The sequence below is a fragment of the Cebidichthys violaceus genome, unplaced genomic scaffold, assembly GCF_023349555.1.
Source record: "Cebidichthys violaceus isolate CVI_PGR_0920_01 unplaced genomic scaffold, fCebVio1.0.p SCAF_5, whole genome shotgun sequence".
Lineage (NCBI taxonomy): Eukaryota > Metazoa > Chordata > Actinopteri > Perciformes > Stichaeidae > Cebidichthys > Cebidichthys violaceus.
This window is the reverse complement of record NW_027176705.1, coordinates 9,339,879-9,367,485: the sequence shown is the minus strand read 5'-3', so window position 1 is coordinate 9,367,485 and position 27,607 is coordinate 9,339,879. Positions and strand designations below refer to the sequence as shown.

The following is a 27,607-nucleotide window of genomic DNA, read 5'->3' as shown; positions in this document are numbered from 1 at the left end:
GTGCATTTTTTAAATTGAGTTGCCATTTATGATGATCATTCATTTTCTATTTCCTCATAAGCAGGACTTTTCCTCCATATAGCCTCACTACTATGACAAGCATGAAAAACCCTCCAAAAACCCTTGGTAAACCCGGAAGTCATGATTTGCGGATGTAAACAACAGACTGATCAATGAAAAAAGTGCCTAAATATCAGTTTGGTGTTTATGAGGTTATCCTGGTGTCAAACTGAATGGTAGTTTAGACGTGATTCGCAGTTGTCTTTAGATTCCCTCGACCTATGACCACAGTTATAAACGGGTGTGTCTAGGATCTCTTGGCAACACACGCCGGAAGGGAGGAGGGCTGTCTGTCTGTCTGACGTCCCGATGTTTGTGATGTGATCTCGCTAACTAGGAAGGGCGACTATACCTTTAAGTGAAAGAAAGCGAAACAAGGAGCAATCAGCGGTGTCGCTGGGTCGCTTTAGCTAGTTTACTGGGCGTACAGGGGAATTTCGATATGATATTTGTTAAACTAATTCTCCTGTTTTGCTGCCTACGAGACATCACAGGTAAGTTTTCCATTGATTCACACGGAAAGGAAAGTGTTGTGTGGTCGTCAGTGGAGCTAGCGCTAATCGGATCAGGCACTTGTACTCCGGCTATCTAACTCGCTAGCTAGCTGGCTGACGTTAATGGTAAACGACTGTTTGTAGCTGCTAACTTCTGTTTACTCGTTATAGAGTGCGTACCCAGGCCAGGTTAACCGTCGCGTACATTACGTTTAACGATAACATAGGGGGAGAAGTCTCACAGGAAAGCAGCCTGTTTGTTGACAGTTCCTGTGGGGGGGGTATACTAACATCACAGTGCTAACGTTCAAATGGCGAGGAAATAATATCACACTCTTAAGATACAGAAATGTTGACTGGCTTTAGAATAATTTCAAAACAACTAATGCTAGTTTACCATTAAGTTTAGCTGTGCTGGAAAATATTTAAAAGTTGCCATTACGTTAGTCTGAGCTGGCCCCTTGCTTAGGTAATGATTAACGTTACATCTAACAGAAGCAACTCTGTAAACGAGGTCTATTATTTTCACTATTGATCTTTAACGACCCAAACTGAGAAAGTTTAGTTGGTCCACACATCAGCTTAATGTAATGCTTTTGTTCTTACCAGGGATGAGTAACTAACTGTGGAGTTGGGGTTCTTAAGGCATTCTCTAAGGACTACAGTATCATAATATTTCTGCAGTGTCCCAAATCATCTCTTTGAGGACTGTTTTGATGAAGACAAAAGCTTGTTGTAATTTCAGTAGTTTTGATTGATAATATATAAATACAAGTAATTTTGACCTGAGGATTAGTGTCTCTCCACCATGATGATAACATTGAATGCTTAGTGCTGAGGAATTATTTCCAATTTTCATACAGTCAAAAGAATTATGACAAAACATCAAAAGGAACACATTCAACACACATGTTAACTTTGTCTTCTAGTAAAATGCTGTTTCTGTTGTTGGAGCATTTGTACTTAAACTCCAAATGTTGTGGAATGGAGCACACATGACAAATAATGTCATTCTTTGACTTATGTTTATAAAAGCCTAGATTTATAGCATGTATCAGCTATTTTTCATGGTCCTTATATTTTTGTCTGTTCATATACATTATCTTTGTGTGTTTTAAAACCTTACTATAAGATTGAGGCAGCGGTCTACAACATCATTTTTGCATTCTGACTGGCATATTAGCAATTAGCAAGTTCTTCTGCAGCAGTGCTAGTTGAAGTGTGGAATTTAGGTAAGAAAACCTTCCCTTTTCTCTATTTTGTTTCACCGTACATATTTCCATTCGTTGAACAAACAGACATCATGTGGCCGTGTAGATAAAAACAATGAGAGAAACATTATGCTCAAGGGATAAGGAAAGATGTGACAAAAGATATCCTGATCTGAACCTACATTGCTGCAAACACCTGACCATTTGCTTCATGCTAGTAAAAAACATACGGCCCTAAAATGTATGAAAATATGACTGATATGATGGAAATTGTATGTGTGGTTAAATGTGGATTGTGAAATTTTCTGAGGATGTCGGTGTTTCAGATAAACCAGGTTGTCTCACTTTTGACACTGCTGCTGTTACTTGTCCTGCTTACAGTGACGGTACGTAGCAGAGAATCTTTTCTGGAGTCATAAAGCGTTGGCTTTTGTAATGACAAATCTTGGTCAGAGTTGATGCTTGCAGGTTACAAACAACCCTCTTGCTGTTATTTTACCGGTACTTGGTGATACACAAGTTGAAGAGATGGAGATGTTTGAGTTGCCCTGAGCTGTGGGGTCTCTGATGTGTCTGTTAGCCTGCCTGCCATCACCCAGCATGCATGGTAATGTGAGGCTCAGATCAGTTGTGATGCATGCTGTTAGCACCTCCTCTATTCCTGTCAGCAGTTTCCTCTCTGTCAAGAATTGCTCTTGAGGCTCTTGAGGCTGAAACAGATTGCACTGAAATCAAGATGACTTAGCTGTTACAGTGAAAGTGACTGCCAGATGTTTTCTCAACTTTTGTTGCTGTCAGCTACTACCTCTTATTGAGGTAATCTATTTAGGCCGAAATGAAATAAGATTGTTCCTTCAAGTCATCATGCAGTGTATTTTTTTTTTTTTTAGAACAGTAATAACAAAAGGTGCGTCAGAAAGAGGGGTGAGTGTCGCAGAAATCGATTCAAAAGGGATTAATTTAACAACACTTTAAAGCAATGAAATAGTTTGCAACTAAACAGATTAAATATAATATAGCACATATAATGTAATCTTGTTTGAAACAATTGCCAAATTAAATGCATTTAAATAAATGAAATATTTTTCAAAATATATATATATTTTTTAGTTATGTTCCAATTGTAAACGATAAAATATAAATTCATGAAATAATTATTACAGAAAGAAACGACAACCCCATCTTACTTATCCCTCCAACCCCTAGAAGATAGATCTGTGGATGAATAGTTATTTTATTTGCTATGAATCCAATTTGTTTGGATCTTTGTGGGTGTGTTTTTTATTATGCCTTTTATTTATTTAAAATTATTTTTCTAACTTAACTTATTTTTCTATTTCATTTTTATTCTATTTTACTTATTCCTCTGTTATTATGCAAAACTGTGATGAATTATATGGTTTCACTGAGACTAAAAATAAAGTACAAAATAAATTTAAAAAGTTAATTATAACCCTGATGATAATGGTAGATAAGGTGAAATTGTCATGACTAAAAAACTGTAAATTGAAGGTGGTGTATTGGCCATGTTAAGTTTAGGGGCAGTGGGGGTAGCTTTTCAAATTGAATGCTGTGTTTCAGTCTGGAATGTTGTTTCACCAGTTCAGAAACAACCTTTTTAAACTTGAGAAAGTTTAAAAAACATCGTGCCACCACCTTCAGGAAAAATCCAGTTTCCTTGAGTTTCACTTAGCACATCTGCTTAACTTGCAAATAATCCTCCTAATAACATACATTTTGTTGTTGTCCATTGTTAGCCTCTGTATTCAAATACATGCCAATTAACTTGGAATGTTTAAATTCTTTTTTGTAATTGAAAAAAAAAAAAAAATGTTTTTTTTGTTGTCATTTTAAACACAACTGTTACAGACCTGATTATAACCAGGATACTTGTGTGCGTGTAAAATGATGCAGTAGTTGCTACACTCCTTTTAATGATATATAAAAGGATATCATATATAAAAGGATATCATTTTATATATATATATATATATATATATATATATATATATATATATATACGTATATATTTATATATTTTATGTTTTGATGAGCAGCAATCTCCCAGAAATGTCAGACTTACTGCTTAGTTATTATGCAAGCCACTGTCTGTTCATAAATCACCCTTGTGCTGTCACATTATTACATATTAATGGAGTTGTCACGTCCTACTGAGAAGGCAGATCTGGACAATCTGAGCTGACAGTGTTTGTTTTTGTACAAAGTCAACATATTTCCTGATTAATTACAGCATCGTTCTCTCACCCCACAACCCCTCTTGTTGGTTTCCAGGCTGGTTGTTGGTTCAGTCTCATTTGCTGTCTTTATTTTCATTGTTTAAAAACGATGGTTGGAATATTTTCGTGCTGCATTCATGGACATGTTGCTGCTAGCCCGTTACAGCCACACCCTGCTTGGGGAGGTGTGACTCCCACTACATGGAAGCCCTACTGTAATGAACAAAATAGTGTTTAAGTACAGGCAGTGTGGAGCACTATATCCCTTTTGGCCTGTGGGAGTCTCTTAGTAATGTGTATTTTTCTACCATTTTTCTGTCACTACAGAAGCTTGAGCTCCACTGTGTGTCAGTACCAGCATGTTAACCTCTTCTACTCCTTGCGTACGCTGGCGTCCTCGGCCGAATATCTTCTCTGTCAGAGGCTGTAGCAGACTTATGGGGCGAGAATGCCTGGCATCATATGAAACAAGAAAAACCTAAGGAATCCATTGGTACCAACCATGTCATTCTAGCTTGTAGGGAAGGAGGCTAAATAAGTTAGGACCCTAAAGTTTGGCAAGGGAATAACTGGCATGGCCATATTCACAGGGGTCCCTGTAAAAAACGGCAGTATAAATGTGTTATTTTTGCCTATTCTAAAAGGGCTTTCTGCTTACTGGGGTCCCTAAACAGTCTGGATTTGCATATTGGAAAGCTGATACTCTTGTGGATTCAATGAGCTCAATTGTATTCATATATGGTGATGTTAGTCACTTTTTGCTTCCATCATAAAGATCTAAGCCTAAACAAAACTAAATGTTTATTCCAGATTGAGAAACGGTGCTGATCTGCTTTCTCCCCCTTATGATGCCCTGTCCCCCCTTAAAAAAAGACAAAAATGGTCAATTGTAAAAGTGGAAATGAAGAGGTAAAATAGAGCCCTTGCCCTAATTAAGTTATTTCCAAAGGCTGCTTTTGTAGCTACCAATGGAGCATTTATGACCCAGAACATCAGACTGATATTTAGTTAGTAGCCTTCTGTGTAGCCTCAGGAATGTAGATTAGCATTAAATAGCCTGCCCAATTCAGTCCCTGTTCTCGCACAATGACATACAGTAGTACTGAAACAGAACCTCAGTCACCTGATGTGCATCGTGTGCTCCTCATTTGCACTTTAAACTGACTTTCTTTGTCTTTGTGAAAAGAACAAAGACATGGTCAGTATGAAAGCTGGCAGGATTACCTCTCTGGGGTCACATCAATAAGCTGAATAAGCCTGTTAAGCACGTCTGGTGACTGACAGCTCGAATGATAGCCGGCCACTATGATACAGATTCATCCCTGTTTTATCAACCTTTTCTCATGAAAGACATGTTGCCAAGGCCCAGGTAAATAATATGATTAATGGTGGCTGAATTACAATTAACTGCTTCAGTTTCAGGGTCCTGGTTTTGAACATGCTGGCTCCCTGTCATGGTTCACAAGGAAACTCAAATAGAACAGAGCCATTATTCACTTTATCAGCAAAACCTGTGTGCTCAAAAGAGATGTGCAATTGTGGATCTTCTTCCAGACGTTCCTGTGTTGTTGTGGTTGCGTAATTCCAATCCAAGTGTTGATTGCATGTCTGATGAACGAAATACGTTATCACTGTTTTGTTAGTCCATTAGTTCTAAACAAGTTTCGCCAAAAGGATCAAAACAGGAAGTGATTATTTTAAGTTTTTCTTTAATTTGTTTTGTGAAAACAAACACATTGCCAGCTCCAATATATGTCTACTGTGTCAGTCAAATTCTATATAAGATGGATGAATACTCAGACTAATAACTGAACCAGGAATTACAGTAAAATGATAAAGCAAAAATGTTACTCTTGCAGCAAATGTTTGTTGATGAGCTGAACTCTCTTTCAGGTCAGTTTGGGAACCCCTTGGACAAATATATTCGCCATTATGAGGGTTTGTCATATAACACAGAAGCCCTGCACAACAGTCACCAGAGAGCCAAGAGGGCGCTCTCTCCTCAAGACAAGACTGTGCACCTGGACTTCCATGCACATGGAAGGTCAGTTAAATTACACACACACACACACACACACACACACACACACACACACACACACACACACACACACACACACTGTCTTCTTCACTTATTCATGCTCCCCTTCTATCTTTCAACCTAACCGCATACAAAGCTGTGTGAACTTTATGAGTTTTTTTGGGGTTGTTATTATTTGTCCTACTCTATGCTCAGTTGTGAACACATGCTGTAAGAATTTTATTGAATAGACTTACAAATATATACTGATTTACTCAAGAACCTTTAGAAAAACAATTAAAAAAAACAAAGTACCTTTCTGTCTTTTCTTTATGACATTTATCTCATCATTTTTACCTTGACCTGTGCTGTGCTTGGCTTATTATGTTTACTTACCATGCCATCACCACAATATATATCTTCATTTGCAATAAAACATGTAAGGCCATGCTTTTAAATGTGTAATGGAATTGTTTGTTCAGTTCCCCCAGTGCCATTACATGTGACATGTCATGTTATTCATGACGTCAGAAACATTTCGTTGTGCCGTTGACCCTGTGTTAACCTACATATGACTTAAAAAACAGAAACTTGAACTTGGTTACACCATTTCCTTATGGAACCATCTGTTCATTGAAATAACTGCAGTGAAAGACAACATAAATGTCAACATAATACTGGGCAATTGCATCAAAACTGAAAACCAGATCTTAAAAGTCCCCATGTGGAGAAAGCACCTGCTGATTTCTTTAAATTAGACAAAACATATGTGAGAGTTTAATGAACATCTCTAAGGGATCATCATTGATCAGTTGTGTTGACTGGGTTTTGTACCAGGTATAAAAGATACCCGTCTCTGAGGTGCAGGCTTCTCTGAGAGTACCTGTGGCCACATTTATTTAAATCTGTGAAAACAAGACAAACCACATTATTGCAAGCTGTAATCAAATTCTGTTTTAAATGACATGTAATTGGAGATGAGCCGTTGTCAATGCCAAGTAGTCCGACTACAGTGGTGCATCCCTGTTTTGGAAACAGATTATTTTAGGCAATAACACTGTTGAAATGTTCTCAGATTTGTATCAGCTGAGTTCTTGTCTCTTGGTGTAAAGTGACAGCGGGCTGCAGCAAAATCTGTGTGTGTAAAGCATTTGGAAATAAATGGCATCCAGTAGGACAAGAATATGAAGAAGTTATAGTTTAATATGTTCACTGTGACCTAGCTGATGGTTTTGTACTCCAGGGATGTCTTTGTGAGACTCTTTCCATTTGTCCCTTTCTCCCTTTCTATCTCACTCATCTATCTGCGTTCCCTTTTTACTCTTTTTTTAAATTTTGCAATAATTTACCTCAGCAGCACTGTTTTTTTCAACAAGCTCCCCCTGCTTTCCTCTCCACTAAGCCAGGTTTGTTGTGAGTTATGAAGGCCCTGTCAAACAGATCCCTTTCCTGTGTTCTTGTGCTCTTTCCTGTCTTTGCTGGCCTGGGAGAAACAGCTGGTACCGCCTGTATCGGTGAGGTAACCACAGCGTAATACTGTAGTGTCAAAAGAGGACATTAACACTGTTTCATAGAGGGAGTTGAATTGGAGATGGTTTGCAGTATGATGCAGTTTCAGAATCTTGGCTAACTGGACCTGCAGTATATTTACGTTCTGTGAACAAACTCTCATGGATGCTTTAGGCAGCAGAGGAGAGATTAGTAGTACTGCACCAACCAGATATTTTCAATATAGTGTACTCCACCCCAGTTTACTGAACAGGAAAAGACTAGATGTTGAGAGATTTATGAGCAGATAATAGTCCCTCTGGCTTGACATTTATGACAAATATTTTGAATTTTTTATTGATGTCCACAAGGAAGGAAAGGAGGTTTAGCTTCACATTACTGGCTCCAGTTAAAAATGGTCCCGTTCTCAGCATCACAGATGTGGGCACAATAGCATATACCCATGCACAAGCTTATGCAAGCTGATATCAAAGTCTTGAAACAAATATCACCTGTATGATGCTTACAGCATTACATTGTTATTGTTTTATAATGTCGCAGAGAGATATTGATTTAACTCTGGCGTTAAGGCTGTCGTTTGTTGTGTTGACTGACATCATATGTTGCACATTTGTGTTTTCCATGATGGTGATAAAGTTGGCTTCAAGATAGACAGAACCAACCCAGTGGTCATAAAGCTTGTATCTTATCTTCATATTCTCAATGTATTCATCAAGTTTACCAGTGTGTATGCAGCATGTGCAAACACAGACACACACTCTCCCCTCAGGGGAAACCCAAGGCAGGACTGTGTGGCACCATAGAGGGTTGTTGTAACCAGAGAAAAGCTTTCTTGTGTGTGCCCACTCACATGAGGATTCGTAGCTGGATCAGGTGATGGAACAAGGCAGGGCAGACAGCTGTCTCTGGGGAGTATTGGCTATAATACAATGCTGGGGAAAGTGACACGATTAATACTTCAGTTTAGTGTCGAGCTTTCCAAGAATATTTGTGAAATTTATTTTCCCTATGGCAATACATGAAGATATTAATGATTTACAATAAGTTTGGAGGCCCATGCTCACGTAGCAGGCTACACAATACCCTTAATGATTTTTAAGTTAATTTATCACTCGCATAGGGAGTAATCACACATTTAACTTATTATCTGCTCTCTAATTGTAATCATAGTTCATAGCTATTCAGACAGAGCCGATTCAAATCAGGGTAAACTTGTGTGCTTACTTCAGTGGTGAAAGTTCAGTGATTGTGTAGTTAACGGACCGAAAGCACCAACATAGGTATCTAGTTGTACGTTGTGAGGTATAGTTGATTGTTAATAGATAATATACAGTTTAAAGGTATGGATATTGGCCTCTTTGTAGGCACAACATCTCTGTAGACATGGCTTGACGGCACTCCTTTTCTTCAGGCCGGCCTGCTTACTGAGCAAAGTGTATGACTGTCAGATGCTTGAGTCAGTATGTTCAGCATTTGGGATATGTCTGAATAATTTATCAGTCAGCTGCTTCTGTGTGATGAGTAGCACTGGCTTCATCCACCGCCTTTCCTCTTCCTGTCTGTTGCAACCATGTTTATTTGTCTGCAGGTTTTTTACGTCTGGAACATGATGCTGTGATTTCCTCTCTTTTTTTTTTCTTTTTCACTTTGTAAAACCACTAACTGTTTGGGGTCCTTTTTAACTGTTCAGTGATTTTTTTGTACATCATTGTTTTCCCTGAAATTGTGTCTTATTATTCAATAGGTTTTGCATTCCCTCTGATCCATAGAGAAAGGCTGAGTTGCCTTATGATTTAGTATCGTGTAGTAGATTGCTGCGTAGCTGTGATTATGACTATAGCCATGGGACGATGTGGCTTTGACTGATGGAATGCTATTGTGATTGTGGTGTGCTTTGGCTGTTATGATTGTGGCTGTGACACATTCATTTATGAGTGTTGTCACACTAGCTACATAGCCATATCCACAGCCACAGCCACATCTTCACCCACTGTAGCCAGGCAGAGCCGCTGCAGCTGTTCTCCCAGCCAGAGGCTGTATAGTGTTGGAGCTCAGCCCTTTTGAAAGGAGTAATGAGCAATAAATGCATAATGTAAAGTGTCACGTCATCTCTCCTTTCTGTAGTATCTGCAGAGCGTTTCCCTGAACTGGCAGTGTATAACTGGACTGGACCAACACACTTAATGTCCATATGGATCGGGGCAAATCAAAAAATAGTATTGCGAGGGAATGCAAACATTTTTTACCTATTTTTGTATTTTATATTCTTTGTATTTTATATTTGTATGTGTGTCAAATTAAAGTGAGGCAATGCAAATGTAGTTCAAAAAAAAACATCTGTGACCTTCTGGGGGTTCTGCAAGTTTGTGTTTTTCCTGAGAGAGAAAAACAATATAAGCATAATGAGATTGTACATTTATTCATTGGTAGTAGACCCCTGAACACAAATTAAAGAAGGTAGTCCATCTTTGTGCCCAAGCCCCATTTGTGTGTCAGGGAATATGCAGGATACTTATTGTGGTTTAGTTCAAAAGGTTGGACATAGACTGGGGCAATCTGTAACTGAGTCGGGGGTGTTGGATTTTCGCCCTGGATTTCAGTATTCATATTATAGGTGTCCATTCATAATGGGCTCTGGGTGATAACTTGCAACTTTGGTGCAACGCAGCCTTGGTGTTAAGGTTTGAATCATTGTCTAAATATATGGAGATTCTTTAAAGATCCCCATACCTTTCTGGTTAAAGTAGCTTTATAAACAAGAGCAAACACATTTCAAGTGTTCAATAGTAATTCACAGAAAAACCATCGCTTGTAGCTGTTATGTCACTGACTTCTTTTGGTCCTCAGTTATTTGGAGGAGGATCTGAATGATCAAATGTGAAAAAAGTTGCACAATGTAGTTTTTAAAGAAACCACGTTAATTATATAATATATAGAATGGCTCTTGCTTAGGGATGGTTCTCTCTCAAAAATATTATGTAAAAATGCTGAAATGGACATCGTAACAGTCACTGACTGAACATTCAGAATGCCTTTGCAGATCCCTCATAATGCAGATTACATTTCTGACTAAATAATCTGTTTATGGATTCATCTGTGTCTGTGACCAGCGTGCCATGATGGTATCATGGGATGACCAAGCTTTTGTTTGGCCATGATACCATCATGTTATGTTGTAATGACCACTGATAAGGTAGAAAGAGGCCAAGAACTGTAATGGGATGTCCCAGGATGAAGAACAAGCAGAAGAATTTATACTAGTCTAAATCTGTTTCCAGGTGATCTCTGATCACTACCAGAGCGCTAGATAGATTTAGAAATTATGAAGGATTCTCTAAAATCAACTGGGGGGAGCATAGAAACAGCTCATTTCTACTTGCGTCTCTCCCGCTGACTGTCATTTCACTTCCCTTTCGTTTCCCTTCTGTCTGTGAATTGCTTGGAAAATGGAATTAAGTTTAATTTAAAAATGTACATTTACATGTACATATGGTTGTAGTCGGGGACACCTCTAGAAGAAATCATGAGTATAAAAATGGGGTGCTTATGAAATGACAACAGGAGTGATGAAGGGCAAACTGAATGCTGGGGCCGGTCAGTGAGTCATCCTGTACAAGGAGATCCTGGACTGTGTCTGACCTTTTCAACACTATCTGCTATCTCACAAATATGTTCTCCTCCCCACATTCTGCTGCCTGTCTCTTGTGCTCAGTTTCTTTTGGTTTTGCTCTTTTAATGTTTTCATGTACTCCTTCCTTCAGTGTTGTAAGTCTGCCTTTATTACCTCTGCCCTTTTTCTTCTCCTGAACACACATACCTCTGCAACTATTTTAATATATAAATATTCAATATACTCACGTTAATGCGACATTGGTGTAGTTACTTTGTAGCATATGTAGCATAACGTTAGCTTTTTATTTCTGCCGATTGCATTCACGCTTCAAAAATCAAAAGTGGTGTTTATTTGTAAAGATTATCTTGAACAAAACCTGTAAGTATCCTAAACTTGTGTTTGCTACTGATCTTATTTTCTGCAATAATCTAAAAATCAACAGGAAAAATTCCGTTGTTGTTGTTTTTGTCAAGGGAACAATGAGCGATGCTAACTTCTGAGGTTGGCCTGCAAAAATTGTCATTTCTGCAGCTTTCTTAAACCAGGCAGGGGGCGTCAAACAAAATGTATTTGTTTTGTGGTAATGTAGGATCCAGTGTTTTTGGAGATTGACTTATACAATACATATATGATTTAAAGACAGAGGCAGTGACTACACTCGTTTGATTTCTTAAAAATGTAAACCTGTCTCTGGTTATATGTGTGTGTGTGTGTGTGTGTGTGTGTGTGTGTGTGTGTGTGTGTGTGTGTATATATATATATATATATATATATATATATATATATATATATATATATATATATGTATATGTACAGTTGTGGTCAAAAGTTTACATACACTTGTAAAGAACATAATGTCATGGCTCTCTTGAGTTTCCAGTTATTTCTACAACTCTGATTTTTCTCTGATAGAGTGATTGGAACAGATACTTCTTTGTCACAAAAAACATTCATGAAGTTTGGTTCTTTCATGACTTTATTATGGGTTAACAGAAAAAGTGACAAAATCTGCTGGGTCAAAAATATACATACAGCAACATGAATTAGCAATTTTGGTGACTTAGAAAGTTGTGTCAATGAAATGAGCTTCATAGCATGGCCTCTTAACTTCTTGTGAGTGATTATGAGTGACTACAGCTGGTGACTTCTCTGAGGCCATTTAAATAGGGCTCATTGGATACAAACACCCACAAACGCTACAATGGGAAAGTCAAAGGAGCTCAGCATGGATCTGAAAAAGCAAATCATTGACTTGAACAAGTCAGGAAAGTCACTTGGAGCCATTTCAAAGCAGCTGCAGGTCCCAAGTGCAACAGTGCAAACAATTGTTTGTAAGTATAAAGTGCATGGCACTGTTTTGTCACTGCCACGATCAGGAAGAAAACGCAAGCTATCACCTGCTGCTGAGAGAAAATTGGTCAGGAGGGTGAAGAGTCAACCGAGAACCACCAAAAAGCAGATCTGCCAAGAATTAGAAGCTGCTGGAACACAGGTGTCAGTGTCCACAGTCAAGTGTGTTTTGCATCTCCATGGACTGAGAGGCTGCCGTGCAAGAAGGAAGCCCTTGCTCCAAAAGCGGCACCTTAAGGCTCGACTGAAGTTTGCTGCTGATCACATGGACAAAGATAAGACCTTCTGGAGGAAAGTTCTGTGGTCAGACGAAACAAAAATCAAGCTGTTTGGCCACAATGCCCAGCAATATGTTTGGAGGAGAAAAGGTGAGGCCTTTAACCCCAAGAACACCATGCCTACCGTCAAGCACGGTGGTGGTAGTATTATGCTGTGGGGCTGTTTTGCTGCCAATGGAACTGGTGCTTTACAGAGAGTAAATGGGATAATGAAGAAGGAGGATTACCTTCAAATTCTTCAAGATAACCTAAAATCATCAGCCCGAAGGTTGGGTCTTGGGCGCAGTTGGGTGTTCCAACAGGACAGTGACCCCAAACACACATCAAAAGTGGTAATGGAATGGCTAAATCAGGCTAGAATTAGGGTTTTAGAATGGCCTTCCCAAAGTCCTGACTTAAATCCCATTGAGAACATGTGGACAATGCTGAAGAAACAAGTCCATGTCAGAAAGCCATCAAATTTAACTGAACTGCACCAATTCTGTCAAGAGGAGTGGTCAAAGATTCAACGAGAAGCTTGCCAGAAGCTTGTGGATGGCTACCAAAAGCGCCTAATTGAAGTGAAAATGGCCAAGGGACATGTAACCAAATATTAGTACTGCTGTATGTATATTTTTGACCCAGCAGATTTGATCACTTTTTCTGTTAACCCATAATACAGTCATAAAAGAACCAAACTTCATGAATGTTTTTTGTGACAAAGAAGTATCTGTTCCAATCACTCTATCAGAGAAAAATCAGAGTTGTAGAAATAACTGGAAACTCAAGAGAGCCATGACATTATGTTCTTTACAAGTGTATGTAAACTTTTGACCACAACTGTATATGTGTGTGTAGGCCTCTGACCTGCTCCCTACATTGCCTCAGGGTTCTGGGAAGCGAGTGGCTCATGTGCACCTCATGTGATGCTTTTTTGTCTTTGATATCCTGGTTTTATGTTAACTAGAGGATTATTTAAAAAAAAAAAAAGTAGTATGGTTGTGCACAAATGTTCATGTGCTTTTCCTCATGACATAATTCTTCTTCTAACTCAGTGATTAACAACCAGCACAGCAACATTGTGAAGCTCAGTAGAAAATGTGTGACCGATGCTGCTTTTTCTGCTAAATTCTGTGTTTTCCATCACATCTTTCCAGAGTGTGTCATCCTTTATACTTTGGTATAGACACTACCAGGGTTGAGGGTGTGTATCGTGTGATTGTGTGTCAAAGTACAACTTTGCATTTGGTTTTTAATTGCTCTGCTAGTTACACATTTTCTCCTGTTCTTCTCTTCAGACATTTTAACTTGCGGATGAAGAGAGATACAACTCTATTCTCTCCAGATCTCATCATTGAGGTATCGGGGGAGGAGACACCCATTGATACATCACATATTTACAGTGGAGAGATCTTTGGTAAGTCCAGCTGTTTTCAGACACCACATCCTGGGCAGAAGCGCAGTTTCTTCAAAGTAAATGTTTTAAAATTTGCTTTTATTTTCAATTAAATTGAAAGTCTGTACCATCATTTTCATTGTATCATCCCTACATTATCCCTTATATTCTCTTCAGGGACTTGAGTTTGATGTCAAACATTTTAACTGAGCATAATTGAATAGTGTATGAGAGAAAAGCTTAAAGGTTGTTTTTGTCCAGTTGTTATCACATCACAAAACCACACACACAGGATGTGCTTTTACCTTTCATCCAGTTCCTCCTTCCGCTCTTAATCCCCTCCCTCCTGGACGTCTTCCTGCTGCCCGTTTCCAGCTGAGTTCAAATGAACAAGAGAGAAAACAAGTCTGTTTGTCCTGTTGTGATGTGTATTTGTGAAACAAAGAGAAAGGGTACCAAGAAACAGAGAGTTATACTTCTCTTACTGAGGAAGGCGCCCTAACAATCAGTATTCTTTATCAGCAAAGAAATAGCTTGAGTTTGGAAATATAGCTGTGGGAATCTACACAACATTTAGTTTATGACCACACATTGGGATTTCATGTGAGACGTTTCACGAATGCTTACAATCATAATGTGGCAGCTTGAGCATCATCTTGCTTTGTATAGTTTGAATTGTTCCAAAATTTGGGAATGCTACAGATTCTAATTAACCACACAAATTAAGATGTGGTCAGATTCAGCACAAAGCAAAATTTCACCTTTCTTTCTCAACAAGTGTGTATGTGCTCTCTCAAAATAGTTTTGGATGTGATAAATGCAATGCGGATCCCAGTTTTCTGATTACATTACTCAGATTTTATGCATATGGTGATGTGTTCTTTATACTATGACAGCTTTACAAATATTATATCTAATTTACAATATATTGCCTTGCTTACGGTATTGAAATATATTGCAATATATTGAATCGTAACACCTGTTTCATGATACGTATTGTATTGCCAGATTCTTTCCCATACACATTCTGCACCATTCCCTTTATTCATCCAAAAGTTGTGCCAATTCAATCATTAAATATCACTGTAATCATAGCTATTCTTTAAGATGCAAAAGTTGTCATACTCCATGTAAATACCTCTGTCTTTTTTGTCAATTTGTATGCTGACCAGACCTCTTTTCTTAAACTGCCTGAATATTTAGATCACTTTCTTTGTGTATTGGATATAGACGTATATTACTTTGGTCTTCAGTTTCTTTACTGACAAAGACTGTGTTTTGTCTGCCTCTGCTCATCCTCATCCTCTTTTGTGCTTCAGGTGAAAAGGGAACACTGACCCATGGCTCTGTGGTCGACGGGCGCTTTGAGGGCTTCATTAAAACTCACCAAGGAACATACTATGTGGAACCCTCCGAGAGGTACCTAAAGAACCAGAACGTGCCATTCCACTCCGTCATCTATCACGAGGACGACATCAGTAAGTATTTGACATTGCACTCGTATTACTGAAACACACTGTGTGGGCTAGAGGTACTTCATGTCCAGATAATATTTATACTTGTGGGGAAAGATTGTGACTTCCTTGCCTTTAGATATGTTACAGCACAATTTTAACAGGAGTATTTTTTTTTAAATGCCTCTGTGTGGGAATGTGTTGGCTGAAGATTTTTACTTGACTTCTTCTATATTGTTTTTTTTGTTTTTTAAAAGAGATAATAATTTTAAAATCTACAAAGGAAGATAATAAGTATTTGGGAATAATAATATTGAGCATAGTATTTATTTTGTACAGTGAGGAATGAAAGTGTGAATAAATTGCTGTAGCAAGTGTTTTGAAGAAAGGGGATGATGGTTAAGCAGTTCATAGACTAGCTCACAAGCTTTAGGAGAAGTTTATGTTTGACAGACTGGTAGCAGTAAGATTTGGGTCTGGCTTCTGGGCCATGGACAAGGTGGTCAGTTTTTATACTAAATGCAGTATTGGAGCATGACACAGCAAAAATATATCCATTGCTATTACAACAACCAACTGATAACTTCTCAGGAGACTGCAGCTGATAGGAAACTGCAAGTCAACTCTGAAAGTGTTTGGAAGTAATAAGTAGATTTCAGACAGACAAGGTGTGGTTGCGGTGGGTGAACAAAATGTAGAGTAGAAACACAATCAAGTGAGTAGAGAACCATGATTCCACCAGGCAGAAAGTCTGATATGCACCCTGTCCTGGCTTGGGGCTGGCTGATTCACTGGTGTGTGTGTGTGTGTGTGTGTGTGTGTGTGTGTGTGTGTGTGTGTGTGTGTGTGTGTGTGTGTGTGTGTGTGTGTGTGTGTGTGTGTGTGTGTGTGTGTGTGTGTGTGTGTGTGTGCGCGTGCGTGCGTGCGTGCGTATGTACACACATATGCATTAACACAGACATAGGGGGATTCTTTTGAACTTAGAGTGCTGGTGATTTCTATCTGTCATTATTGTTCACTATTGTTCAAGTAGTTTGGTGTCTTGGCTGCTGACCCTCATTAAGCTTCAACTACATAATAATAGTGCATGACTGTGGACAATACACTATTTACTTTTGCTACGAGCGACAACATTAACTTTATGATTTTTAATGCATCGGTTTGTAACAGCTGCTTAGCTGAAACAACTTATCGTTCTCTTTTTTACTTTCAGGATGTAATACTTTCACATTCAATAAGCCCAAAATAAACACACTCTATTCCCCGTCATCAGTCTCCGTGTTCATACCTTCTTTATCTGAAATAGCTTTTTCAGAGAGTTCGGGACACTTTGAATCATACATTATTTGATGTTGGAAGGCCATATGGGTGTGGCCAGTGGTGAACTGTGTTGTGACTATCAGCAGAGGTGGTGATATCGTAAGACTGATCCCATCTTGTTTTTGTGATCCAGTAAAGACAGCTGCTGAAGCCAGATGGCCATGCTGTAGTGGGGCACCGACTCATATGTTGTAGAAGTGTGTCTTGTGTCTATGAAAACAGAAAAATGCATTAATTTAGTACACGGTGTGCAGTCTAGATGGGAACACATTGGCGATTGTGATTGTAAAAATACTGTGAGAATTCCCTAGGTAGCCTATTAGTGTTATATAATAGCGTTGTTTGGCATCAGAACTGCTTCAACCAGAAGACTGGAAATTCTTTTCATATTGTACACAGGCGTTGTTTGAAGCCCGATCTTATTTGCCCTTTAAGATTCACTGCAGTATGCGTACTAGCTTGGAGAGAACTTTGTAACACAGCAGTTGGAAAAAGGCTGTTTTGAACAGTGAAGCAATGTTTTCAATTAGTAGAGGCAGATCAGCTGGTAATACCTTTTACTGCTCAGTGAGGTAGGAGAGAGGAAGATAACGCTGACTTGTCAGTTGGGATTTGTAGAGAGTAAAGCCATAGCTGCTTTTTTTTTTTTTTTTTTTTAAATGCAGCTATTCTTAACACCCAACTCAACCTGATTCACCTTCTCCAGCCCACCACACGTGGTTCAAACGAGATCCATGATGGCAGTGTAAGCCCTTCACAACCATCCTCTTATATCCTCCCTCTCTGCCAGATTATCCTCATAAGTATGGCTCAGAGGGCGGCTGTGCTGACCACTCAGTGTTGGAGAGGATGAGGAACTACCAGGCAACTGCAGTAGAAGACCCAGTGAAAGTAAGTGCAAGCATCACAACAAAGCCCCACCTCCTTCCGGCTCATAATTAATCACACAGATGGACAAGGCTCGTGGGATTAAAAAGATATTATCTCATATCCAAACTACCTTACACCAACAGTACGGGCATGTGTGTGTATTTTAGCACAGGTGTACACACTTTCAATCTCAACAGCTAATTTTTTGAAATGTTAAAGTCATGCTAAAATGTTTAAATACTTTTTTATTGCTGTGTAACGTTTCGAGCACCTCAAAACATTACACATCACTGTAACAGGAACTACTTGGTGTGCAAATTTACTTGTTTTAATTCTGCTAGATATTTCTTTGATCCAACACTCTTCCTATCAGATGCTGGATTTGTGTGTCTTTCTTATCGTTTCTTGTTAAACTTTTTAAATATGCCAATGTGTCCCCACTCCATCTTCCTTCTGTTTGATCCTGGTGGGTTTTTTTGGTACAGGATGTGAACAGTGTGTTGAGGGAGGAGGAGAGCTCCCATGGTCCTGTTATTCTGAGGAGAAAGAGGGCAGCGGCGAAAGAGAAAAACACTTGCCAGCTCTTCATCCAAACTGACCACCTCTTCTTCAAATACTATGGCACAAGAGAGGCTGTCATTGCCCAGGTATGCACACAGTGTGTACACATGACTTAGGTCTGGAGACTCTTTGGCTGGCATAAACTCAATCGCATATCTGTGAAATCAAATAATCACTTAAAAGACTGATTAGCAGATCACAATGTAAGAAATTCATCCTTTTTTTTGTTTTTTGAAATGACAGCCCCTGGCAATGTGACAAAGCGTAGTGTCTTCAGTGCAGTAAAAATAACAGACTAGCTATCATATGTTGTTTTTTTGGCTTCCTACAAATCTAATTGATCATTTTCTCCACAGATATCCAGCCACGTAAAGGCTATTGACTCAATTTACCAAGCCACTGACTTCCTGGGCATTCGAAACATCAGCTTCATGGTTAAAAGGATCAGGGTGAGTTGAATCTCTGCACTGCTGCAGATTCAGTTTATATAACAACTGACCTGAAGGGAATCAAGCTGCTAATATGAGTGGCTTTGCAGTTTCTGTAAGTGTTGGGGTCTCTCCCCTCTCTCGCTCCTCTTGTGTAATTGTTCCACTCTCCTATTTTCAGATAAACACCACCAGTTCTGTAACAGACTCAACCAATCCTTTTCGCTTTTCCAACATCGGAGTGGAGAAGTTTTTGGAGCTCAACTCTGAGCAGAACCACGATGACTACTGCCTCGCCTATGTCTTCTCTGACAGGGACTTTGATGATGGAGTGCTTGGCTTGGCTTGGGTTGGGGCCCCTTCAGGTTGGTACACAACACAACCATGCACACACACGCACACAATCCTAGTAATCACTTCCTGTGTGGATATTTTCTAACACAGCGACTTACTCCAGGTCATCCAGTTGAACAGCATTCTTCCAATTTGCTACACTGATCTTTTGCTGGATATATTTTCATCTATTATTTTGTTAAGTTGAGATGAGTTTGGTTTAAGATCCGAGAGTTCAGTATCTTCAGCAGGAAGCTGTAGTGAGCAGAATAAGCAGTGGGTGGACTGCTGGTTGGATAAAATGTCATGATTTACATTATGGTGATCGGGATCACCATAATGTGTCCCCACAATGTGACTCATGTGATTCATAATTTGTTCTTCCCCCACTAGGTTTGTGCAATATGTTAAAAAACTTCAAAACTCACCAAAATTGTCTTTGTTAGTCTTTCTACTTTTCTAGAGGTATGAATGATACTTATGGTCATCTTAGATCCCACTGGTTATCAGTCAGACGACAACTTAGCCTCTGAGGGTAGTTGCCAATAATTCTGTGGTTCTGGTGTGGCCAGCAGATATACAAATAACAGATATCTGGGCCAAGACTTCCTCTACCATGCTCTGGTCATTGTTAAAGGTCCGATTAGCAACTTGAGACACAAGAATGGAGTTTGAGTTGAGAGACGACATCTACTACCTGGTTGTTTCACAAGTTGCTGGTTTACACTGCATGTTAATGCAGATGAATACAATGAGTTAATTCAAAGCTAAATCGTTGTCAGACGATAGCCGCTGGGTTCCAGGATTGCTTTTCGGATGAGTTTTGCCTATTTTGCTGTCCACACTGACTGTTAACCTGGCATTCAACCAAAGCCAAACGTGATTGGTCAATACTACTCAGTCTACAAATGGAAAAGCAGAAAGCATCTGATTCCAAAATCTTGTCCTGTTGCCTACAGATTCTGCTTTCATATGCATACTATATCTGTTCATAAAGATTACACTTATGGTGGCTTCTCCTTCCTATTTCTTTGAATAAGTTTAGATACCACCGTCTCAACTTGAAGAATACAGCAACAAACACAGACAATCAATACGGGCAAATTGGCACTGCTGTAAGCTGAAAGAATCGATTGAGGATAAGAGATGGAGAGTAAAATGGGCTGCAGTGAGCTGTGGGGTGATTATTTGAACAAAGGGAGGCTAGAATGAACGGCCATCAGGGATGCTGGACGAGCACAACTAAAATGCGTCTTATTTGATGTGAACAGCTGTTTTGTTGCTTCTGTGGAGGAGCTGCACCAGAACACACACACACACACACACACACACACACACACACACACATACGTGCAGTAAACATATAATGTGCAGCCTTACTTGTGTACACTTACACATAATGGACACATTGTGTTTATTGCTTTAAGTGCTTTGGTCTCTTTGTTTCTGTGCGGCTAGGAGCTGAAGTTGGCTCTTTATGTCTGGGTTTATGGATTATGGGAAGAGCGACTGCAATGCCGACATGCTTACTGTTAACTGTGACTGCAAGTGATTTTCATTGTTTTTTCAAGATGGTATTTTTTTGTCATTTTTATTTTTGATAATTAATAAAAAGTACAGAATTAGCATCAGATTCATCACATAAACGATCAGTTTTGTGACAAATATGTATGTATATATATATATATTTTAAATGAATGACTCAAAAAATATAAACAAAAACAAAAGATACACAACTATTCAACATAGAGATGCATTCAGCCATTTCAAACCCCCTCCTGACAAAACTGAACCAACCCTTTACCAATACACCCCTCAAACAATATCCGTCCTAAATATTAGAACAGTGATAATTAAGGAAATTAATATCATCTACAGCACAGTAACATGTTAATACCATGGAACAGCACTGACGAAAACATAGACACCAAGTATTAGTCTTTTTTATTCTCCCTTCCTTTTATATTTATTCATGTATTTTATCTTATAAAATGACATTAAGAACGTTTCTACTACCACCCGTCTGTCAGTGTGTTCTGCCTCATATATTTTGTATAAAAGCTACATTTTCCAATTGTATTATTTATTTTGCTTCATTGATCAATTCTTTCTCAGTTGGTGTGTTTTATTTTTCACAATATGTATCTTAATTCCTTTCATTACATATCTTTGTATGTCCATATATACATGTGCATGCTCAGTTATGTTTATAGTGGTACTTTTATAACAGTGTGTGTATAGTACAGTAGATCATTCGAACATGTTGAACCAAGACGCATTGAGGCAATTAACACCTCATGAGTAAAACATATAATGCTAATATTGCCATAAGAGTGCCTATTTCAAATCTATATTCCCTGTTGCATATTGTTCTTCTGCTGATGCAGTTGGTCTGTGGCATACGTATGCTATGATCTTCTAGTGGTTCCTCTTCCTCATGAAGGAAGTTGTTTTTGTGACTAATTTATCTTCAGTTCAGGCACCAAGTCTTTGGCTACTTAATAGCTCATATTTTTCTAAAGAGAAAGTTAATTTCAGTAAAATCATTTTGCTTCTTCTTTTTGAAGGTGATAATTACAAAATACATGTTTTAGGGCACATGTGTCAAACTCAAGGCCTGTGAACTGTGGAGCAGTGACTCCTGCTCAGGAGCAACTTGTGCCAGCAGACCACTCTCCCTGCTTTGAGTGTGTGCGCGCATCTACTTGTGTTGGTGTTAAATGTGCTCTTGTACCTGGCTGCAGGATTCAAATGAACACTTCACCTAACTCTTACCTAGCTCACAGTAACCACCATGCTTTTAATGGAGGCCGATTGAGCCCATTTGATGATTGTTTAACTTTATTCTGCAATAGTGAATTTATCCAATTTTTATGTTAAAATACAAATAAAATTCTCCATGAAATCTTGTCTAGTATTTAAATAGTATCATAATTCATTCTGCTCTCATATGTTTTTATTATGTTGTCAGCTTGTCTGTCTGTTCTTCTATTTGTACGTACCAACTTCTTCAAATTTTTCTAAAACGCCCACTTGGAGTGGGTGTGATCATATGCTAATTATGACAATCCTACACAAATGTCATACGGATGTAAACTTGAACTTGACTGGTTGGTGGAGGCATGCAACCACGAGGCGATAATTCTCGTTATTCTCTTTCCACAGGAAGCTCTGGGGGCATCTGTGAGAAGAGCAAACTGTACTCTGATGGGAAGAGAAAGTCTCTGAACACTGGTATCATCACTGTGCAGAACTACGCCTCCCATGTCCCTCCCAAGGTGTCCCACATTACTTTTGCTCATGAGGTTGGGCACAACTTTGGCTCTCCTGTAAGTACTATGATTTAAAACACTGCCCTTTACTAGTACACTTCTTTCTTTTTTCAAGCTGTGCAATATATTATATGCATCTCTCTCTTAAGTCTCTCTGCCCTCTGCCCTTTACTTGCCTACTGTTTTACAGCATGACTCTGGGATCGAATGCACCCCCGGAGAGTCTAAGTTGCAGGACAAAAAGGAGCGGGGCAACTACATCATGTACGCAAGAGCCACATCAGGGGACAAGCTCAACAATAACAAGTTCTCTATCTGCAGCATCCGCAATATTAGCGCCGTTCTGACGAAGAAGAGAAATGACTGTTTTGTTGGTAAATTCTCTCTTACAAACATAACCGTTTCTTTGCTGAGTGTGTGAGAGAGATTCTGTCTTCATGCTGTTGTGTCTGTGTGTACAGAGTCTGGCCAGCCTATCTGTGGTAATGGACTAGTGGAAGATGGAGAACAGTGCGACTGCGGCTACAGTGATCAGTGTAAAGACCCTTGCTGCTTTAACGCCAATGAAGGAGAGGGCAAAAAGTGCAAGCTCCAACCTAACAAAATCTGCAGGTCAGATGTGACTAGCATGCTTTCATTCAGTACTGTAATTTGGGAAAGAATTATTGAGCACAAATATTGCTGTTAATAGCATTTGTTTGACTGCATATATTCGTGATTCTTGTTCTGCAGTCCTAGCCAAGGCCCATGTTGCACACCGGAGTGTACTTACAAGAGCACGAATGACGGATGCAGACTGGAGTCGGAGTGCGCCCAAGAGGGCACGTGTAATGGAGCTACTGCTCAATGTCCTACCTCAGAACCAAAGGCAAACTTCACCTCTTGCCATTCCGAAACACAAGTCTGCCTCAATGGGGTATGGTAGTATTAATTAACCTCCTTCTTTTTGTGTCTGGAATGAGCAGTTTGGAAGCTTGTATTTAAAGTAAATTTCTAAAAACCTTTTCTTTTTTTTCTGCATACTTGTTTGAAACAGGTATGCTCTGGATCCATTTGTGAAAAGTATGGTCTGGAGGTATGCACCTGTGCCAGCGAAGAGGGCAAGGATGAAGCAGCCGAGCTGTGTCACGTGTGCTGCATGGAGAAAAGTGAGTGACGGGCTGCAAAACCGTTCATGGATCAAAATACTCAATCAAGCTTGAATGATGCGATGACATCAGTGACAAGAGTTGTGTCATCTTTAGGCTAAAGAACCAAGTTATTGTCAGTATCCAAAACGTCACTCCCTCTCCCTCTGCCCTCAGCGAATCCCAACACCTGCAGCAGTACAGGCTCAGAGAAATGGACTCAATTCTTCAACAAGAAAACGACAACGCTGCAGCCCGGCTCCCCCTGCAATGACTTTAAGGGCTACTGTGACGTGTTCATGAGGTGTCGTCTGGTGGACGCCGACGGGCCTCTGGCAAGGCTGAAGAAAGCCATCTTCAATGCAGAGCTCTATGAAAATATTGCAGAGTGGATTGTGGTGAGTGCCCCACAATACAGCAAATGCAACAAAGACCCGTCAACACAATGACACGCATGCATATAGAAACTATTTCTATGATGTTTCTCGCCTGTATTTAGATATCCTTTAATATATATATTATCTGTATCCAGGCTCACTGGTGGGCAGTGCTGTTGATGGGTGTTGCTCTCATTATGCTAATGGCTGGCTTCATCAAAATCTGCAGCGTCCACACCCCCAGCAGCAACCCCAAACTGCCCCCGCCAAAGCCACTGCCAGGTAAAGTACATCATACGTGTTTATATTTACATGTATGTTCACATGCACCCACTTTAGATACATAGATGAGTGCAGCTTAAGGAGACAGATGTTACATGTTTCTATACTTTTTTGTTGTTGTTTGTGTAGGGGGTCTTGAAATGTGACTATTTGCTATTCAGTTTGAAGATGTTACTTGTTATTGCTTTGTTTGCCTCGTCATCTGCTGTGGGAACCTTTCTGATAGTGTAGGAAAGGAGCAGCATTAACTTCCAGTTTTCACTGTCCTTTGTCTGACCCTCACCGAGATGTTTATGTCCTGTAGGTACAATGAAAAGGAAAAGGCAGCAACACGCAAACCAAGCGGCACAGGGCCAGCGCCACCAACGTCAGCACAGAGAGAACTATCAAATGGGACAGATGAGACGCTGAGACTCTGGTCTGCTCTTTGCCTTGTTTCTTCCTTGTGCCTATAATATGAGCACTTCAGTCCAAAGAGTTACCTTTACCACCTATTGCAAAGTTCGAAGAATTTGCAACTGGATCGATTTCACTGGACAAAGCCCAAAGTGTTTTGTTGGGCCTAGCAAACTCACTCAGCTTTTATAGGAAATAAATAATACCTTTTCCAAGGAAAGACAGGAGGAGAAATTCACTGATCTCTGTTATGTGGTCTTAATCTTTGAATGCTTTTTTTTTTTTTTTTTTTACCAGAATGGAGTAAAGAGAGGCAGCTTTGTACTAGAGTCGCCCTCCACTGTCCTTCATCTGTGTCACCTTTTCCTTTCCCTGTTCTTCCTCTCTGCCAGGTGCTGCCATCATCAGCACGATGGCAGGACTGCAAGTCACATCGGTATTTACTGCCACCAAAAAGAGCATTGAGATATTAGTTGGAAGAAAACTCTTCTTTTTTCGTTTGCCAATGTAATTAGATTGTTATTAATCAAAGCACCATCAAAAGCTTTTTATTTCTAAAGCATATATATTCCTTCAGTGTGCAATTGTACAGGTGTTGCAGTAGTTTTCTTTTTCTGTGTTTCAAATGAAATAGATTTTTTTCTTAAAGATTATTTACTGTTTTAATTCACTTTCTCAGGATTAATACAACAACAGCAAACAAGTGTATTGAGTGGAAAAGATGACTGCATGCGTATTTCAGGGTAGAGTCCCTCCTGGCTGAAGTCTGTACAGAAGGGTTCACGTTGGCGACTGTGGGATGCAGAGGACAGGTTCTATGAAAAGAATTTAGATAAATAAGTTTATTAAAAATGATTATCGTGTCATCTGTTATCAGGTGATGGGGAGATGGATTATCTGGATGTGTATATGTATTATATGGTTTCGCAGCTGCGTTTACATAAAGATATAGTCTTTGTACTACAGAGTATGTCTTTACATTCAGAGTGATGATGAAATGGAGAATTTGTTCAAACTTAACTCTGAGGACAAAAAAGCTTGCGTATATGAGAAGTTATTACAGAAAAGAAGTGTCCCATTGGGATTGCCCAGCCCACATTTTCACTCGTGTTCTGTCCACTTTTTGAATTTCAGACACTGGCAGTTGTGTAAGAAATTACAAATTCTGTTAAAACCACTCAACAGTTAGATCCTCTCAGCCTCTGTATCCAGATGAGGAACCTTTCTGGTTTAAATGTGATTTAGCTTTTATTGATTCCACTTTGCAGTTCAGATTACTTGTATATGTGGAGGAATTGAATCAATTGAGGAAAACTAGAGCTTCTAATTTTATTGTTGCTTTGTTGCTGCTGTTGGTGAACAATCACTCTTTGTCAGCCGTCCACCGCTGTCCTTTCTTTTCCTAGTGGTCGGGATTTTCTCAAAGAACTTTGTTTCCCTTGTTACATCCTCTTGGGTTGTGTTATTGCATTAAAATGTGCCTACTCCAAGAAGTTTGACTGAAGTTGAAGGCTGAAACCATGCATGAGCTGGCAGTTAATCCGAGCACTGTTATCAGTCTGGACTGCTTGACAATGTATGATGATCATCGGAAATGTAAGCTACAGTGTGTGTGTGTGTGTGTGTGTGTGTGTGTGTGTGTGTGTGTGTGTGTGTGTGTGTGTGTGTGTGTGTGTGTGTGTGTGTGTGTGTGTGTGTGTGTGTGTGTGTGTGTGTGTGTATACATCGGCCAACACATGAAAATCATATATTACAAAAACAAATTTTCATATTATACTCATACTATTATACTATATTTTTTGAGATAATTATTATTTACTTTATAGAATATTTTAATATTTCCCAGCTCTAATTTGGCTTAACTTGAGTTTTCAGTCATCTCCAACTTGGGTCAACTTCATTGACAGATGGATGAGAGGGCCGAATACTACCAGTTACTTGCAGACTATAAAAATATGTAAATCTATAGTTTCTTAAAATTATTTTAGGAGGGAACAACTTGGTGGAGCAAAGACGGACTTGTTTTTTTTGTTTACCTTTGCAAAAGTGTTGTATGGAGCACAGCTGCCGCTCAGCATTGTGCTCTTTGCAAGATGTAAGGCTGTTGCGTTATTGATCAGATAGATTCTATGCAGAGTATCACAGAGCTCAACAGCGAACAAGTTAGCCTCTTCACAGAGAAATGCCTTCAATGTTTTCTCCTAAATGGGCACATGGAATATTCTGTTGTGTTTTCATAACGAACTAGTTACTTATGTCTGCTGCAAAGTTTCTGAACAGACAAAAATGCAATCCTCTGTTGCTTCTTTTACTGATTTTGTTTGTCTTTCTGGTGCTACTGGTAGTGCTTTTTCTTGGGTCGGAGCTTAAACTATATTTTTTATTATCGCTGGCAAATTTTAAAGCTTTTGCGTGTGTGCGCATGCGTGTGAGAGACAGAGTGAGAGCTTCTTTGCTGAATCATCCTTATTGATTTTATTGACATGGTAAGATGTGGACAATACTGGGTGTTAGGGTATAATACTCTGGGATTTTTTTCTGTTTCACATGTGTCGCTATGATGTTGAGAAAATGTGCACTGAAGTGTAAATGGTGTACACGAATAATCCAAAATGGTATAGATTCAGTACTACTGTCTGATTTTAATGTCTCCTATGTCTTATACAGTGTCTTTGCTGGTCTTTTTGTTTTTATTTACATTTGTTGGTCAGTTTCCCGTTCTGCTTACTTTGAAAATTTTACTTAATTTGCGAAGTTATTGTGCAAAAATATAATTTGTTTTGAATGACTTGAAATGCATTAATAAACCAGAGTTGATCAAATGTTTGTTTTCCCTGTTTTGCATAATAGCCAAAGGTAGTATTATGATTGTTTAACAGGTTAGAGTACTTTGTTTGTGTTAAGTTATGTTTCATTACACCATAAAAGTTAGACACACAGGGCAGCGATGACATGTGAGACATTACAGAATGGTCTGACATGAGCTTGTGTTTACATCAGTGCTGTGTTTAAACCTGCTTCTGAGTTTACAGACGCAGAA

The 27,607-nt window shown here is 39.1% G+C and overlaps 1 protein-coding gene across 1 annotated transcript; it reads left to right on the top strand.

Moving 5' to 3' along the window:
* Nucleotides 1–409: 409 nt before the first annotated feature.
* Nucleotides 410–27,389, top strand: adam10a (ADAM metallopeptidase domain 10a). The gene is made up of 16 exons (XM_068731203.1): nt 410–554; nt 5,896–6,046; nt 14,050–14,168; nt 15,467–15,625; nt 17,712–17,812; nt 18,277–18,438; nt 18,709–18,801; nt 18,962–19,145; nt 22,279–22,442; nt 22,576–22,759; nt 22,847–22,997; nt 23,118–23,301; nt 23,422–23,533; nt 23,690–23,910; nt 24,045–24,171; nt 24,476–27,389. The coding sequence occupies exons 1-16, from the start codon at nt 503–505 to the stop codon at nt 24,580–24,582; spliced, it is 2,271 nt and encodes a 756-aa protein (XP_068587304.1). The 5' UTR covers nt 410–502; the 3' UTR covers nt 24,583–27,389.
* The last annotated feature ends 218 nt before the right edge of the window (nt 27,390–27,607 follow it).